The sequence below is a fragment of the Betta splendens genome, chromosome 17, assembly GCF_900634795.4.
Source record: "Betta splendens chromosome 17, fBetSpl5.4, whole genome shotgun sequence".
Lineage (NCBI taxonomy): Eukaryota > Metazoa > Chordata > Actinopteri > Anabantiformes > Osphronemidae > Betta > Betta splendens.
The window spans coordinates 1,329,358-1,346,728 of record NC_040897.2 but is presented as its reverse complement, the minus strand read 5'-3'; the positions used below and the strand labels follow the sequence as shown (position 1 = coordinate 1,346,728).

The 17,371-nt window shown below is 46.0% G+C and overlaps 1 protein-coding gene across 4 annotated transcripts in view; it reads right to left on the bottom strand.

The window, feature by feature from the left end:
* Positions 1 to 279: 279 nt before the first annotated feature.
* The window catches only part of astn1 (astrotactin 1), a 162,292-nt gene continuing 145,200 nt past the window's right edge, over positions 280 to 17,371 (bottom strand). For all 4 annotated transcript variants that reach the window (XM_029132985.3, XM_029132987.3, XM_029132988.3 and 1 more), the window contains 2 exons: positions 4,433 to 4,537; positions 280 to 533 (listed from right to left, as the gene is read on the bottom strand). In XM_029132985.3, the coding sequence (XP_028988818.2) occupies positions 295 to 533; positions 4,433 to 4,537 (344 nt within the window). In that variant the 3' untranslated portion in view covers positions 280 to 294. The remainder of the gene's footprint in view (positions 534 to 4,432; positions 4,538 to 17,371) is intronic.

Below are 17,371 nucleotides of genomic sequence, written 5' to 3'. Positions count from 1 at the left end.
CAACACGAAGCTTGTTCAGGAGTTAAACGTAGTCCCATGTCAGCTTTAAACGCGTCCCCAAGCAAGCACTTCCTCTCAAGCTCAAGTACCAGAGCCCCCTGTGAATTCCAAATTTGTAACGAGGTGGTCCAACCAAAGAGTGTGTAATGTGGCAATGGGAATTTAGGAACGAGTGCAATCACAGTGTGTATAAATAACAGCAGGATTTAGACCGATCCTCAGGCCCACAGTCACCAGCACACGTTGACTTTGCTGCATCTCCGAGGTTCAGGCTAATAGAAGCAAACACCCACATTACAAGGATTGACTCCACCCACTGTGTGAGTGAGTGTGTCCTGTCCTACCTTTGCTTATGTCCTGATACTCCAGCCACAGTTGCCTCTGGACCTGCTTGTTGGGGTACCAGATGGTGCAGGACTCCTGGAACCCATACACGGCCTCCTGAACGTAGTGGTTCCCGAACTCCCTGAGGATGGAGACGAAGTCGCTTCGCTGCGTGGCGCCGTCCAGGGAGTGAACGGCGGAGCTGAAGGCTGGCGAGGCAGAGGAGGAACATGTGACGTAGTTCAGGACTGACAGAAGGCTCTCGGACCCTCCGTTTTACATAAGACACCAATGTTAGCAACAGCTAAACAGGAGGTTGGTCTTGAAAACAGCATCTCATTAAAAATGTCATGCTAGATGGCGGGGTACTGTACATGTAGCTAGTTCAGGCATTTTGCAGCCTTTCAGGCCCTCATTAGTGCTCGTCCAATCACAGGACGCGTCATTAATACTGGTCAGGAAACTCTCCACCCCCTGGAACATCGCATTTTACAGCGCTAACGTCCAAAGGGACAGAAAGAATGGCCTCCCAGCTAGCGGCTAACCGCTAACATCGTGTGAGGCCAATGGCAAAGCTTCAGTGAAACCGCACATTTTTGGATTATTGGCAGATGGTGTCCAGTTAAGATTAAAAACCTCTGCTGTTCTTTTCTTTTTATCTTTGTTGGTTTCGAGTCATTTACATAAAGGTTTTTGAAATCACGGAGATATTAGTATCCGGAGGAGACAGAAAGCAGAATACCTGATGTAGCAGGCTGAATAACTAAATCATGCAGAAAGGAAAATGTTTTTGTTTTGCACGCTTTGGTTCAACCTTGGAGCCTCCGCTGCTTCAAACAGAATACAAAAGCCTTCATGTTTACAATCTGTTTCCTTCCAAACTGCCATTATTCTCTGTCAGCATTTTTCATTTTCTCAGCTCTTCGCTCGCTCACGATTAAGTACAGGGATCATAAACGCAAATCAGCCAGTGACGACACAGCGCTAGTGGTCCTCAACAGACAGCAGCTGTGGACGTGCTGGTGATGAGGAGTTCTCCCATCTAAAGTCATCTACACAACACTGCAGTGTTCGGCAGCATTTGCTGAGACCTGTGCGTCTGCTCAAGTGAGCAAATACGAAATCCACTTTTTATTTGTCGAAGGACGAAAGTGTTATTTGCTTCTGCAAAAGCTTCTCTATGAAATAAAAGCACGACTTGCTGGAAATAAAGGGCGCTGGAGCCATTCTTTCCCTCAAACCCGGCTCTCAGGACGTTTTCAAACCTGCCGTGTTGAGACAGGTTGAGTAAAATCTCTGCTGTGTTTGTCCAGGTCTGAACAAGCAATCGCACAAACACAACACAACACAACTGAGACCCCCCCACGAGGCGACCCTGAGCTGCCGTCAATCAGTAGGTTTGGGAGCGTTCGACAGCCGTAAGCTGCTGCATTTTAGCGATTTTTCCACCCAGTTCTATACATTGAACTCTTCTCCTGCTTCATCAATGCGTGTGTGACCGATGCAGCAGTGTTAAATCAGCAAACGCTTCGCTCCACTACAGTCCAACAGCACAGTGCTGCTGAACATGTGCAGCGTTCACAACCTGAACCTCCTGGGCTCCATATTATTATTATCATCATTGCAAATACTAAGAATAAGAAGTGATTTATAATAAAAGGAATTGTTTTAGCTTGAATGGAATTCAATGGCTTGAATTTTCCTTCTCAGATTTAATCTCCAGAAGCGTTTCAGACGAGGCACTGGACTGGATGTGACAACGCCATCCTCTGTTGTGCTTAAGGATCTGTGCAAACGCAGACAGAGACGCTCCCTTAGGAGGCAGCTAATGACAGGATAGGATAAAAGGATGCTCATAAACCAATGTGACAAAAGTGGATCTTTTGGGGGGTTGTAATGGCACATTACATTAGAAACAAGTAAAGGATGTGACTGTAAAGGATCTGGATGTCGTTTTAATTTCAACACATTCATCGACCGACTGCACAGCTAGAAAGTAAAGTGCACGAGAAAGCACATTTGCTACAAAACATTGACCGCGGTACAAAAAAATGTGCACATAGACTGTGGGATTCTCTGGCTACAAATATTGGAAAGCAAAAGTGTAATAGCAGTTTGTCATTATCATTTCTGGGGGAAGCAGTATTAATATCTCAGCACTCACACTCTGTTCGCTCTAACGTCTCCGCTGGAATTAAATTAGGCGGCCGCTGAAGTGAGAGACAGAGAGCATAGCGAGGATGAGCGATGGGGGCTCTGCTATCAGATGTAAAAATCAGTGGCCTCACCCCTCGGTGGCTGTTGAAATATGATGAGCTAAAGTGGGAAATGGGAGTAAAAAAGATGGAAGCTGCCGCGCGGCCTCTGAGTGAGGAGAAAATAGAAGCCGTACCCTCGGCAGATGGAGCAGGCACTTTCAAACCACAGCAGCACCATTGGAAATGCATTAGAGGTGTCATGGCTGTATTTACAGTAGAGTGGCTGCACTTATCAGTTTGGAAACTGTTTATGATGGATTTGTGAATAATGCATGCACTTTAAACATAACCAAACTCCAAAGTGTTAAGCGACACTGCACACTTCCAGTGACGCAGCGAGGCCGAATCCAATAGTTTAGACAAATTTGACTTGGCCCAGACTCTGTCAGCAGACAGAGATATGCAGTGATGCAAACAAAAAAAGGTAGATGCAGTTTGATAGGAAATGTATTTAGTAGTGAGAAAGTGTCGGAAAGCATTGGCTCCAATCCCTGAGAGCAGCTGTCAGAAGGAGGACTTGACTAAAGGCCCATTCAGTGATCTCAAAGCGAAGGTTCTAGGCAGACGCTGTCTGACGAAACCTAACGAAGCGTGTGTGTGTGACAGGCCGTCAGAGTCGCACAAACACAAAGCTACATCGCACACGTGTGGTGCTGCTTAGTCCGTCCTTCCTCATCCGTAAAACGCTTGTTTAACCTGAAACGACGCAGGACTCGGTGACAGAACGCAGCGACTGCTGCTGCGTAGAACGAATGGGCCGTTTGAACGGCACCGCACACGGTGGCACACACACACACACAAACAAACATGCACTTCTAATTAATACTGGACGTGTCCTGGACCATTTACACTGGAAAGAAAGCGAAGGCTACAGCTGCTTTCTACTGTACTGCATCATATCGTATCGTAGCTTAGCAATAGAGGAACATGAAGCAATGCTAATGCTAATATTTCCTTCTATGCTGTGACCCTCCATTTTAATGCTGACATTAACTGTATGTACTGTGATGTGGCCATATGTGACCCTTTTCTCATATTCATGGGGGTCTTGAGGTCTGTTTTGTTTCACATCAGCTCAGTAAATGTCTCTCAGTCTCTCAGGAGAATGACCTACATGTATGTAGGTTTGCGCTGGCCTTTCAATTCATATGTCTGAAGGCAACGCACACACACATCAGGTGGAGGAGATTCATTCATACAAACCTTTGGTGCCGATCGCTCTATTAATAAGTTGCTGTGAAACCTGGTTGTTGTGCATTTTCTTTACAGTCTAAAGGTCATGTACTACTGCACATCCATGATAAGACCTGTCATAGCCCACGTTCCAACATGACAAACACTCCCGCACTCCCCCTGTTTCTCCAGTGCCTCTGGTTATTATTGGATCTTAAAGAATATAATGCAACTAACAAAGGACTGGAAGCTGTAATTAGCAGCAGTCAGCGGATGCTGTGCGTCGCCGCGTGCTGGTCCTCATGTGCGGTTGTGCTCCTTAAGCAGCTTTCGACTTTATGCCCTTTTGATGTGACATTTTGTTAAATTGTGATTAAAGGGAACCAATTTATTGCCTTTTAGAGGCCTCTGGAAGCTGCGCGGCTAAACAGCAGCATCGCCATTTAGTTCATAATTAACTGTTTCAACAAGGCTTTAATTTGATATAATGGACCCAACTTGAACCTTTTAGAGCTACATTACAATACAGCCAGCGACGCACCCTGTGGTGTCTTTATGTGTGAGAAGCGGATTAGCATAACAGTACTTTTGCTGGTGGTGAGAATTGGTGCATCACATGCGCCTTTAACAAGTGTCTAGAGATGACGCCATGTTTAAAGGTGGCCTCAGCAACTTACCTTGAGACAGCACCCACTGATTGAGCTTGACGTGGTACAGCACCGAGCGGAGGCTCCAGTGCTGAACCAGCGGGTAGCCAGACACCTCGCTGTAGTTCACCATACCTGCAGAAAGGCCCGGGAGAGAGGGTTAATGCAGGCGCTGGTGGGGGGGGGGTTAGTTCATCACTACACCTGTAAAGACAGACAGAGAAAGTCTGATATCAATGCATATGTGCTGTTTGCTTCATAGTGCAGGAGACTGCAGTCCTCAGTATAAGATCAAAGAGCCCTGCTCTACTTTCTTGTTTACTTTACCTGAAGAATCAGGAAGAATATTTAATAAATATTAATGTTAACTCAGATGACAGGAGAGAGAAGCAAACAAAGTCTCCACTGTTAGATCAAAGTGGAGCGCGATCCGCCGCTCACCTTGCACCAGAAAAACACAGCAAATGGTAACATTAACGTAAAATCGATTCAGAAACAGTAGCGGGCGGGATGAAGTTTTCAGCGGCAGATGAAAGAGGAGCCCAACAGCACATTCGTTCTAACTGTGGGTGTTTTCATACCTCTGACTGTGACTAACGTAACTTTAATTTTTCCATCGGTTCGAAAACATATACTGCAAAGTTCCTTCATAACATTTCAACGAAGCGTAAAACTGAGACAAATATATTCATGCGGAGAATTTAGCTTTTGAACACTGCCATTTATCACGTTAAACGAGAACAGTAAAACCATTAGTGGCTCATCATCATTTAAATTCTGTACGATTTGATGCTAATCGACCACAGTGTCTGTCCGAGTCACAGACAACACGCAGTTATCAAACGGTGAACAAGCTGCGAAAGAGTAAAAACAACACAATGTCTAATTTAGGAGCAGTGACTCTCACTAAAAGGACAATATTCAGTCATTTTAAAGAGTCTTTTAACTGAAAATCACCCACTCTAACAACAGAAAATGATTAGAGCACAATTAGGACTCATTTAAGTCGCTGTCTCAATCTAGATTCAAGCCCCGGAAGTCATTTTCATTATTTAAGTCCAATAAAAATGTAATAACATCAACCGCAGTTCCTAAAAGGCTAAAACAGTTTCTGTCAACAGCTTCAAACGCAACAATGTTTAAAGGTCAATGATGTGGAATGTTTTCATTAGACTAACAATGAACAATGACATTATTTATTGACTAGACCTGGTTCCAGGTTGCAGAAAAATCTCCATAGATGCCAGATGATTAAAACATAGTTTCAGCTGAGTGGAGTGATATGTGCTGACAGTGCAGGTTTCACTTATCATGTGTAGGAAATAAGTGACTGGTCACTGATGGTCAGTTAGAACATTGTCCAGGAATTAAATTCAATATGCATGTGCTTAAATAGTCAAACTCTTAATTCAACACTTAAAAAGATAATTGATAAATCAGCAGATTTTTTTGACATTGTTGATTAACACTTAATTTGAAAATCCCCCTTTTTTACTCGATGTAGATCAGAGGTTTCAAAGACCACTTGCACTCGTCAGCAGCGCGTGTATCTGTTCCTGTGTCTTCTTCAACCACCACAGCCGCACATCATCTGCCGTCTATCGTCTGGCGTCGCACACCTTTCCCTGCCAGTATCAATAACGCCTCATTTGTTTTTGATGGACTGCAGTCGGAGAAACAGCTGCTCAATCAGATGTGAGTAACGGGCGTCTGTCTCCAGGACGTGACAGGTGAAGAAGATGCAGGAAGGAACGCGTGCATGTATGTACGAGACGCAGACGCAGACGCAGACGCAGACGCAGGGAAGCTGCACTCATGCACCACAGAGGAAGAAAGACGTTAGCGTTAACGCCCATTTATTTTAGGCATGATAACTACAGGCGTGTTTTAATGGAACAGGACAGCGGACAGTAGAGTTGGTAATGAGCCATTTAACATTAGCGTTGCTTATAGTGGGCCGTAAGCAGAGCAGCAGAATATAAATCTTCATAAATCATCCTGTCTCCCATGGCAACTGACAGCCGTGTCGCGCTGCGGCAGAGGGATTACAGCCGTATATCACCGCGGCTTTTCCACCGTGTTCACAAGCACATCCAGAAGGAACCTGGATGATTCCACCCACCGAGACGCTTCTGTGCATCTGCAATCGGAGACTTGGAAGTGGGAATTAGATGGGAGGGGGAGCGGACGGGAGGAGGGGGGACAGGTGGGAGCGCGTGTGGCTGGTGAGATAAATTGAGACGTGAGCGGGAGCCGGCGACGGGAGGGCGACAGAGGTGCATCTGCTGCTGAAAGAGCGCGATGCAGGACGGATACGGGACAACGATGTGAGGGGGAGCGCGGCGCTTCATGGGTCTGTGGTGATCACAAACGAGTCTATCCTCCAACTATGTCACCTACTGCTGTGGTCATGCATTACTTAGGACCACGATGTTGTGATGTTATGTTTTAAAATGGCAACTATAGATGGAATTTTAATCTGTAATATTTTCTATTAATATGGAGTTGATGATGGTAATTAATGTATATACTGTAATAAAACATTCAGTTTGTCTTACTACTACTAATACCACATATTTGTTTTTCTGTTTTCCTCCTGGTTTGAGACAATAAAACATCTGAGAATATTATGCTTAATTAACCTTTCAGCAGTTTTAAGCTACAGTAAACTTAGCCCTGTCCTTGAAGGCCACACACGTGTGCCTCAGATGTACTAGCACATGCTGCTATGACCACTGGCATACATTGCTCTTACTGGTAAGGAACCATTAGGGTGCTGGCGTGGCTCCCAGTGCCAGTGGGTGAGTGGAGAGGTTCCCACGCCGTGGAGGGGTTGCCAGCACGCAGCAACAGGCAACCGCTCACACTCACCTCTACAGGGAACTAATTAGGCAAAACGCGTGTTGACGTGTGTCAGGACGGAGCGGGGCAGAACCCACGCAATCATTAATAATCAGTATATTCTGTTATTTGTGCAGGAACGCGCACATCAGCGTTAGCGTTTGGTTGCATATGCACAATAACATCCCAGCGGCCACGCGGCGTCGCAGAAGCATTCACTTCGGCTGTAATTGCAGGTTTGGTGTCGACGTTAGTGCCGCGTGAAGTCCAACGTGATGGTGGAATGTCAAGCAATTTCCACCCGCTTCTGCAACTGCAGAAATATCTAATAAAACACAGATACATGCAATTGAAGCTTTTTCATGGTTTTTGTTAAAAGTGACTCAGATGAAATTGTTAGACCGAAGTGTTAAGTCTGAACCAGTATATAAATACTGTATAAAAGAGAGTCTATGACTCATTTGAAAAAGAGACAGATGTTGGATTTGAAGCCTGACGAACTCTTACTGTTACTGTTACAGTGTGCTGAGGTCAGTAACAGATCTGGTCCAAAGGTTCTATGAAAATGCAACATTTGGCAGAGGCACGACACCAGCGATGAACTTGATGAATAAGCCTCCAAATGTGATGCTCCTGCATTGTCCTCACCTTCAGCTACATCCATTTATCCCCTCTTATGGGAAATGACTCCCTGGAACGATAGATCTATCCCCTGCACAGAGAGGAGCGCGTCCCAGCTCCAGCCCCCTCCTCCCTCAGTGAAAACGAATAACAAGCCCAAAACATATACAGCAGCGCGGCGTATTCTTCTTCTTGCTGAAAGGCCTTGTCTCCCTTTTAGCCCTGGGGTGCTCTGCTCTCATTGTCTGACAGAATGATTAATTTGACTGAACTTCACTTTGCAAACATCCCAAGTTCACAGTCTCTCTCTCTCTGCTCGCTCGCCCGCTCGCTGCCGCGACGTTTCAGAGGAGCAGCTCGTTCAGGGTTGCGCTGTGGCGGATTCTCTTTGTAAAAGCGCTGGGCATAACATTTCTCTAATAACAAAACCACTCAGGGAAAAATCGTTTTTACAGCCACCAAATAAATAACCATTATGTGCTTTAAAGCAGGAAGTAAAATGTGGCTTTGGTCAAAAAAAAGAGGGCTCAGAAAAAACTCTACCGAGCAGAAATAGTTTCCCAGCCAAATAACTGTTTTGCATATTTGAAAGTTACGGACGGTGAAACTATTAGGACAAAAGAGAGTTTTGTGTGTTTAGTGCCTAAACCAAACGGTGACAAGCGTGTGTTTAATCCTGACTGAATGTTTGCAGGAGTAAAACACAGAAGACGCGCAGAGGAATCTGTCACGACACCAGTCATTCAACAACCAGCGCTGAAACATTACTTCAGGAAGAGGTGCAGAAACAGATCTGTTCTGTTCTTTGAGACAAACACGACTTCATGAGTGATAAAGTGCAGGTTTAATGAAATCCTGTGTTTGGAAATCGGTGGTCGAGCAGCTGTTTGATTACAGACAGATCACACGTTCAACACTCACAATGAGTCACTTCTGATGTGGAGACAACTGCACTGAGCCTCGTAATCAGTGTGTATTTAATTACCTGTCTTCATTCTGCAGAATGGCTACTGCAACTTTGCCAAGAAAGCAATCTGAGAACTGTTTCTTCCAATTTGCCATCACCTTGAAACACCAGGTAGAATCATCAGCAACTCAAGAGAACAACAAGCAAGAGAAAATATCACGTTTGAGATAAAAAGCCTGAACAAGTCAGGACAGAACAGTTTGTACACACGAACAGGAAACAGAATGTGGAAGCAGCTTTTTTTCAGACTTCAGTGAATGTACTGAATTGCAGGGAAGTGAAAAGGTAGTGTTCAGGCTGAAGCAGCCATTAAGACATAAAGCGAAACAAACGACAGGAGGCTCAGGAACAAACAGAAAACGCTCACAGACATTAAGAGGAACTGTGGAACAGGTCTGCAGCTTAACGCTACGTTCTGTAACTCCAAACCAAAATAGCAGCAATTAGGACGGAGGAAATGGCTGCAGCCACGCTCACAAACAACCATCAAGACTTCAATGTGGGCACAGGAACCTAAATTTAGAAATCAGGGCCCACATTATTCTGAAGCAATGCCTTAATAAAACAGGCTTCTGCAGTCTGACAACGTATAAGCAGCTCTTCTTTGTTAGCGGCAGGTGGCTAAGCACTTACTGTGCAGCCTGTAAAAAAAAAAACAAAATGAAAAATACTAAAAAGCTTCACTTCCATAGTAGTAGTATATGCAGTATGTAAATAAAAACAGGAAATCAGAATAAATGTTTGATTGACAGCAACGTCGCCAGGAACCAATCAGTGATCACAGCCAGTAAGAAGCAGGCATTGTAATAAAGCCTGCTCCTCGTTTATGGTAAAGTCACACTGACATGACCCAGCAAGGCCCGGTGCTGAGCGCTTATATAAATCAAAGTAATACTGAATCAATAATCCTGTTCTGTGAGAGAGAGTGGAAAAAGTCCAGTGGGAAGAAAAATGTCATCCCACAAGGAAATGCAAAGTTCACACCTCAGCTACTGGAGCTTTTATGCAGTGATCCGTCTTCTTATTTAGACAGTGAAGCCGAGCAACAACACCAACGCTGAAGTTAAGCTCAACTTTCTTTACATCTATTTCCACTCAGGCTGGTTTCAACCTAATGGATCATTAAAATAGTGTGTAGCTACTATACAAGCTACACTGTAGCAGCAGCTTCACATCTGAGGCTTTGCTGTCGACCCCTCTCATTGGGAGGCATCATTGGGAAGCAGCAGGATCGAGGGCGGAGCCACGTTTCATTCGCTGGAGCCTTGACACGGCCTTGACTCCGGTGCTGCGGGGTTGTGAGGGGGTTGTGAGGGGGTTGTGAGGGGGTTGTGAGGGGGTTGTGAGGTGGTTGTGAGGGAGTTGTGAGGGGGATGTGCGGGGGTTGTGAGGCAGTTGTGAGGGGGTTGTGAGGTGGTTGTGAGAGGGTTGTGAGGGGGTTGTGAGGGGGTTGTGAGAGGGTTGTGAGGGGGTTGGGAGGGGGTTGTGAGGGGGTTGTGAGGGGGATGTGCGGGGGTTGTGAGGCAGTTGTGAGGGGGTTGTGAGAGGGTTGTGAGGGGGTTGTGAGGGGGTTGTGAGGTTTGAGGGGGTGAGGGTGAGGTGTGGCAGGTGAGGGGGGTTGTGTGAGGGGGGGGTTTGGGGTTGGTGGGGTGAGGCAGTTGTGAGGGGGTTGTGAGGCAGTTGTGAGGTGGTTGTGAGAGGGTTGTGAGGGGGTTGTGAGGGGGTTGTGAGAGGGTTGTGAGGGGGTTGTGAGGGGGTTGTGAGGGGGTCAATCCGCCTTCCAGGATAGATGGTGAAGGTGATGACAGAGATAACGCTCTGAACGTTTACGCTGAACGACAGGAGTCCAGGACGAGCGCTGCAGCGATGACTGGAGCGACTGCTCGAGTCCAGGTTTAAAAACACACTTTAGCTCCAGAGTTACTATTTTTGCTCTAGTCCTGATTAATCAAACAGCAAAAAAGAAACAGATGAAGCAGGTAGTGTTTGGAGAAACAGGGCCACAACGAGACTCTAACCAGGATGTTGACTGATATAGTTTGAACGTGGTAGAATGAAGCTTTTAAAACAAGGCGCTGAGTATAATAAGTCTATTGTGGCTCTTTCAATCAGCAATGATCAAATTGAGATATGCAGGAGTGCTGATGACATTTTGACAAAGCAGACAACTCGATTAAACGAGTCAGATCACTTGAATAATACAGGTAATGATTTACAAATCCCCAAACACAGCGGACACTTTAAATAGCTGAGTGGCTGAAAGAGGGAAAAGTGTCAGCAGAAAAACCCAATATCACCTGTGATTTCCGTTGAGGAAAGGGACAGAAAAAAGGCTCCTGCAGTTTTTGTTCCAGCCCCAATTAGACTACTTGGGGAATGTAAATTGAGTTTTCTTGTTAACATCTGTGACTCCATCCCATCGGGAAGCGGGGCAGAGAATATGCGACAGGCGTGGGTTTGCGATGCCTGACAGCGAGAGCTGATGGAGAGCGAGAGGACGGCCTCCTCTAAACACTCCTCCTGTAACGCTGCCTGCGGCTCCAAATGGTTTGTTATTTTAGTCGTTCCTCTAAGGAAGATTCATAGGAATGAGCTCAGGTAGGAAAGTAATCTTATGGCTCATAGAACCCCATTAACTAGCCTGCCCTGTGCTCCATTTCACTCCTGAATAAGCCTGCGAATGAATGATTTAGTAGGAAGGAACGAGAGGAGTGAGTGGAAGAAGAGGCCAAAGAGTGGCGTTCGTTGCTAAAGCAGTGGGCTCCAGTCATAAAGCACGAGGTCCGGTCCCTAATCTACTGGGAGACTAAATGTAGCGCTGGTTCCTGCAGGCGTCTCCCACAGCACAGGCAGAACGCTGGCTCCAGACACCAGGACTCAAGGCGAAGGCAGGTTAAAGCAGGATCATAACAGGCTTTCACCAGCAGCGCTCGTCTCCCTTCATGTAGGTACAGTGGGCTCCACAAAGCGCTCACACTAATCCCCACATTACTGCCCCACGGACTCCGGCCGGAAGAACCATGTCCACAGTCACAATAGGCGTGACCCCCTGCAGAAAGAAGGGCTCTCAGCCATGTGGATCCTGTCATTACTGCACGGTCGTGGCCGTCGCTGCGTCACCGCGACTGCTGTGAAATGTAACTCAGACCTAAATAATGCCTCGGTTCCGCTGGAGCTGCTGGGCCCAATATGTCCAGACTGAGACATTCACACCAGTGTTGGACGGCTTCCACTGAAACGCATGACTCACAGAGCACAAGTTTTATTTGGACGCAGAAGCAGAAACAAAGATCCCTTTAAATAATTCAACCTTTCGCTGTATATTTATCTACTTAATACACATTTTTCAAATTACATGTGTGGAGCCAGGAGCAGGTTGAAGCAGGCGGTGGAAAGTGAAATGTCTGTTATTATCACTGTGGTAAAGACATTAATGTCTGACTTCAGCTGAGCTGCTGAGTTTGGTTCAAACACTACAAATGTCACATTTAATGACTTCCCACTCACGTTAAGGCTTTGTGCTCACATTATATGTGATCTTCTATAATGGTCGTGCTAAACATGCTGTACATCAGGGGTCACCATCATGGCGCCCGTGGGCCTGATCACCCACAAGGACCACGTGAGGCTTCTTGTCTTACTTGTCTAAAAATGTCGCTGGTCAATTTTAAAATCGCACTTGCTTTGGTGTAAATTCGAACATGAAACCATTTTTTATACACGATGTGAAGGATTACAACAAGTAAAGGAGATCGTAGAATCGTCTATAGGGCACATTCTATATGATGCGGCTCTATTCTGACACTGGACTCATCAGCTGAGTCTGTGTCTTCTGTGGATCTGGTTTAGTCTTGAAGTGAACCAGACCTTTAACACAAGCTTTGGGTGTTTAATGAATGATTGTTCATATGAGGACATTATTGATGACTCACCGACACCTGTGTGCGTCGCCTCCACTAAAGTACAGTAAATACGGAACCTCCACCTGAGATCTGTAGAAACACTTCATCGATGGTCCTCAGTCTGTGATCGATCACCAGGCTGCTAATAGTCACACACCTACATGACGACTACACAAGGTAACAAACATCCTGCTTCAGATCTAGTAAAGGTTCGTGCAGATACTGCGTTTTTCTTGAATCAACTCAATTGACTCGCTGCCATTTCTCTCTCTCTTCTCTGAGTTGTCGACTGACAACATCACACCTATAAACGCTATCAAACATCTCTGATAGAAAACATCACAAACCAAATGATAAGTAAAAGTGAAAAACCTACCAGGCTGTGATGGATATACACTCATTATTTGTAATGAGCAGTTAATATGATCAGTGTCTTTATTAACCAAGGAGTAGTTTAAACTACCCAGGGTTACTGTTATCATATCGTACTGAGTATTGTATCTCTATAACATTTGCTCGTCAGTGGTGCCTCATTTGAACGTACTGTGGCCTGTTCAGACATACAGCATGTGCACGGACGCATGCGGCATGAGCGACTGACGCAGTGTTGATGTGCCTTAAACGCGGGCAGATGTGGCTGGTGACACCTCAAGGTGACATGCTTTTCATTTCCACTGCTCTGAAGGAACGCTAAAGGGACTTGATTGCCAGCGATGACAAAAATAAGATGCCAAAAATGTTCAGATACCTCTGTGCTCGCGTGGTCACAAGGCCATATGCTCCGGCTTTAATTAGGAGGGACTTGGGGAGAGAGGGACTGTGGGTTGAACTATGAATCACTGCCACTCTCGCCGCCTCCCAGAGCTTTGTTCTGGTGGATTTAAACAGTGCCCGTACAGGTCCGCCGTTCTATAAATAAACCACAGAGTGGAGCATGAGTCAAACAGACCAGCGACGCCTCATTTTACTTCACACCAAACCTGATTCAAAGGATGTTCAATTCATAGAACCTCTACATCCAACATACAAACCAAAGGTTTAGGCTGGACATGGATAGTAATGCAACTAAAAAGGAATAAAACGCTGTTTATGTGACTCAGACAGGACCCGTGTCACACTGCAGAACCTGTAAAACGCTCTGCTAAAGATGACTGACATCTCCATTAGCAGAATGTTGTGCATAATAACAGCAGCTCCCTGATGGGTACAACCCTGGTTCTATTGTCACATCTGTGCAGGTGTTGCAAGGTGCTGGGAGACGGTACAAGGTGTACTGTAGGTCGTCCGTGTTTTGGACAACAGCTGATAAATAGCAGGTGTGGCAGCAGGTTCGTCCCTTGATGAAGCATCGGGTGCAGGCCGTGCGTTTAGCGCTGGATCTCATCAAGTCGTCTGGTAGCAGCTCCAGTTCATCCCAAGTAGTGGAAGATTCTGCCAGAGCTCGGCCTCCACCACCACCAGCAGCAGACACGGATCCAGCTGCATCAGAGACACCAGCAGTGGTTGGGGTGTTCCTCAGGGCCCTACTGTGCGTCATCAACACAAAGCAAGCGGGTCCACGGCGCCTACGGCCCGAACCAGAACTGCACTCAACACATCAACAGAGGCACGGAGAAGACAAGCTGGAGGCAGCACTGTCCTAATGATGATACATAGAGTGGAAATATATCACGCGTTTGTGCTCAGACCATTATTAAGCAACAAACAACTAATACAACTTTGTCTTAAATGAACACTTATTAAATGTTAGTAATTAGTGCCAGGCTTGTGTTACAATACGTGAGCGTGGAAGAGGATAAATAGTGGGTGTAGAGGCATAAAGACAAAACTAGTGTAAATGATGGGCTGCGGATGCCCTTCACGCACCTCTAAAGACAAACAGCTTCTACTTTGACAGAGAGCTTTTCGCTGCAGTGCAACACGGGTCATCATTTATCCACTGCACGGTCGGTGCAGCGTGAGCAGCTCTATGTCTGAAGCGTTCGGACCAGAACCAAGCTCACGCTCTCACAGAAGCAGGTGGGTCTGTGTCAGCCTGCGACACCCCCACCCCCGCCCCACAGCTATATTAATTATACCATCCAGTGTTGTCAGCTAATTAACTGACGTTTAACACAGGAAATAGCTGGAGCAAATCCACGTAATTAATCAACAGTGAGGAGTAAATTAAAACCTTTCCCGAAACGTGATTACCATTAAGGGTCTGCATTGAAAATTAAATTTTAATTGAGCTTTAACTTTTTATATTTGCTTTGAGGTTAAGAACAGACTGATGGAATGAACAACACAAGGACTGGCGCCGCGGGCATTTCAGCAGAAAGGCCGCGAACACACTATTTGGTGGCAGATAAGAGCAGTGGAAGCAGGAAGTGAAAGGCAAATCTCATGAAGAGCGTCACATACATGCATGAACACATTCAATCACTGATGGAAAAGGAATAATTATATTAACAACAAAAGACAGTATTCACAAGCACTAAAATAATAAATGTGGTTTGAAACCTGTGTCTGTTGTTATTCATCATGTACTTCTTGAATGTTCTTGCCTTTAAAAGCTGATTCCTAAAAGTGGCATTTAAATTATAAATAGTGCTGTTTCCCTTCATCTCTGCTCCTTGGACAGAAGGCAGGTCGTGTCAAGGTCTGTTTGCTGTGGAATCACTGGGCAACGTTTGAGCTACTGTGTTTGTGGGATATTGATGACATCAACACGTACAGAAACTACAGCGTGACCTGAAGTGAGTTTTGCTTTGGTAGTTTTTTGGTTTTATTGTGACTTTTTGTTTGAATCCTCTTGTGTACAGTGAAAACATTTGGTTCAGTTGTACAGTACGATGGAACTGTTTAGTGTAGCTGCACTTTGAGTCACCTTTAACCCCCTTTTTCCGGGGGATTTCTGGGAAATGACAGCTTTATTGAAACAAGTTGGTTTCTGCAACCACACATTTGAATGTAATTAAAGACTGCATGTTTTGTGTTTGAATAGCAACTAACAGCTGCTGCTGCGTTGAGCACATGACACATGTCTCACGAGCGCTTTCACCCAATTATTTAACTCTGTGTGGGTGGAAACAGCTGACGTGACTTTGGCTGCGTCACCTGTAGCATCGCTGCAGCTGCAGCTGCAGCTGAACTCTGGCCCCGCGGGGATCGTACAGGTCGACCACGGCCTCGATGGAGGCGGGCGAACGCCTGACGGGTCCGGTTGCAACTGGAAGGAATGGACTTCCTCCTATAATCATGACCTACATATGAAATGAGTCAGTCAGTTTTAATAATTAATCTAATGAACTCACTTCCTTCTACTCTCTCTGTTCTCCGTACAGACAAGCAAACAGGCTGCATCCACGCTGACGTGTCTGCAGTCTATTGCCCAGGATTTGTAAGGTATAAAAAGCTGATTATAAACTAAATGAGTCCATATTGTGTCCAAGATGTAAATCTGCCCTTGAGACCTTTTATTTTAAATGTCTTTGGCACCGCTGCCCTGATGCTTCGGGCTTTCCTATGAAACAGAGCGTGTGTGTGTGTGTGAGTCAAAGACAAACTAGCTTGATCTTTGTACGCTTTCCTCCACTTATCTTAACGAATCCTTCAACTTATCATCTCTTGTAACTGATCAACTCCTCAACCCAACATGACAGAGCCCTTCATTTGCTGCTTCACCATCGACCCATAGACTGAGTCTGCACACAAGGACCATATGTTTGTTATGCGCTGGATGAGAGCCACAGCTTCGTGCTGGATTCATGAATACTGAGCACATGCGACGGCCTCAAACAGCTCTTCAGACTGACAGCGAGCACAGGGGAGTAGAAAACAGAGGAGCACTTAGGACAGCGAGGAAGTAGGAAGGAGTCCAGTGAGCGAAGTGAGGAAGCGCCTCCCGCTGCAGCTAAAGTGCAGGAGCACCCGCGGGTCAGAGCAGTGGAAGGAGTGACAACCACAGCTGTTTGTGTTGTGATTGGATAAGCGGCGTGTTCACGTCCAGCTGCACTTCACGCACGCGGCCGACGGAGGTGGAAGAACAGCAGCGCCGCCTGTTCACTCGCGCCCCCGGACGGAGCTGGAAACCCGGCCGGACGCCCTTCGCCGACCTCTGGAGACCAACAGCTCCGCGGTGATGAAGAGGCTGTTCCGCCGCGGGTCCTGACGGTGTTTCATGGATCATCCTCCATCTGCCCCGAATCAGCGGCGCAGGTGCCGACGAGGAGGATCCCGCCTTGTTTCCCTCCCCGTGTAAAAATAATCTCAACAAAAAGAGATCCACGCTTGTCAAAAGATTTGTACAGAGAAGCCGAGTGATTATTCATATCAGCTGCCAAGGAGATTTCCTGTGACAAGTACTGAATATAGTGAGTGTTTGACGGCGTTTGTTTGAGCGACGTGTCACGGCTAACCGTCTTATAGTGTCGCCTGCGAGGCAGCGAGCGGTGCAGGTAGGTTCCAAAAAGGCAGATTTCACTCCATCCCCAGAAAAGCAAATCACAAAAGAGCCTTCAAGAATTCACGGGGCCGTAAATATGTCAACACATAACGACTATAAGCAGCTGATGATTATTATAAAATAGGCTCAAATCCTTATGCTTGCGCCTATTTTCACTGCTTTATAGAATAAAGTGGCCCAGATCATCATTT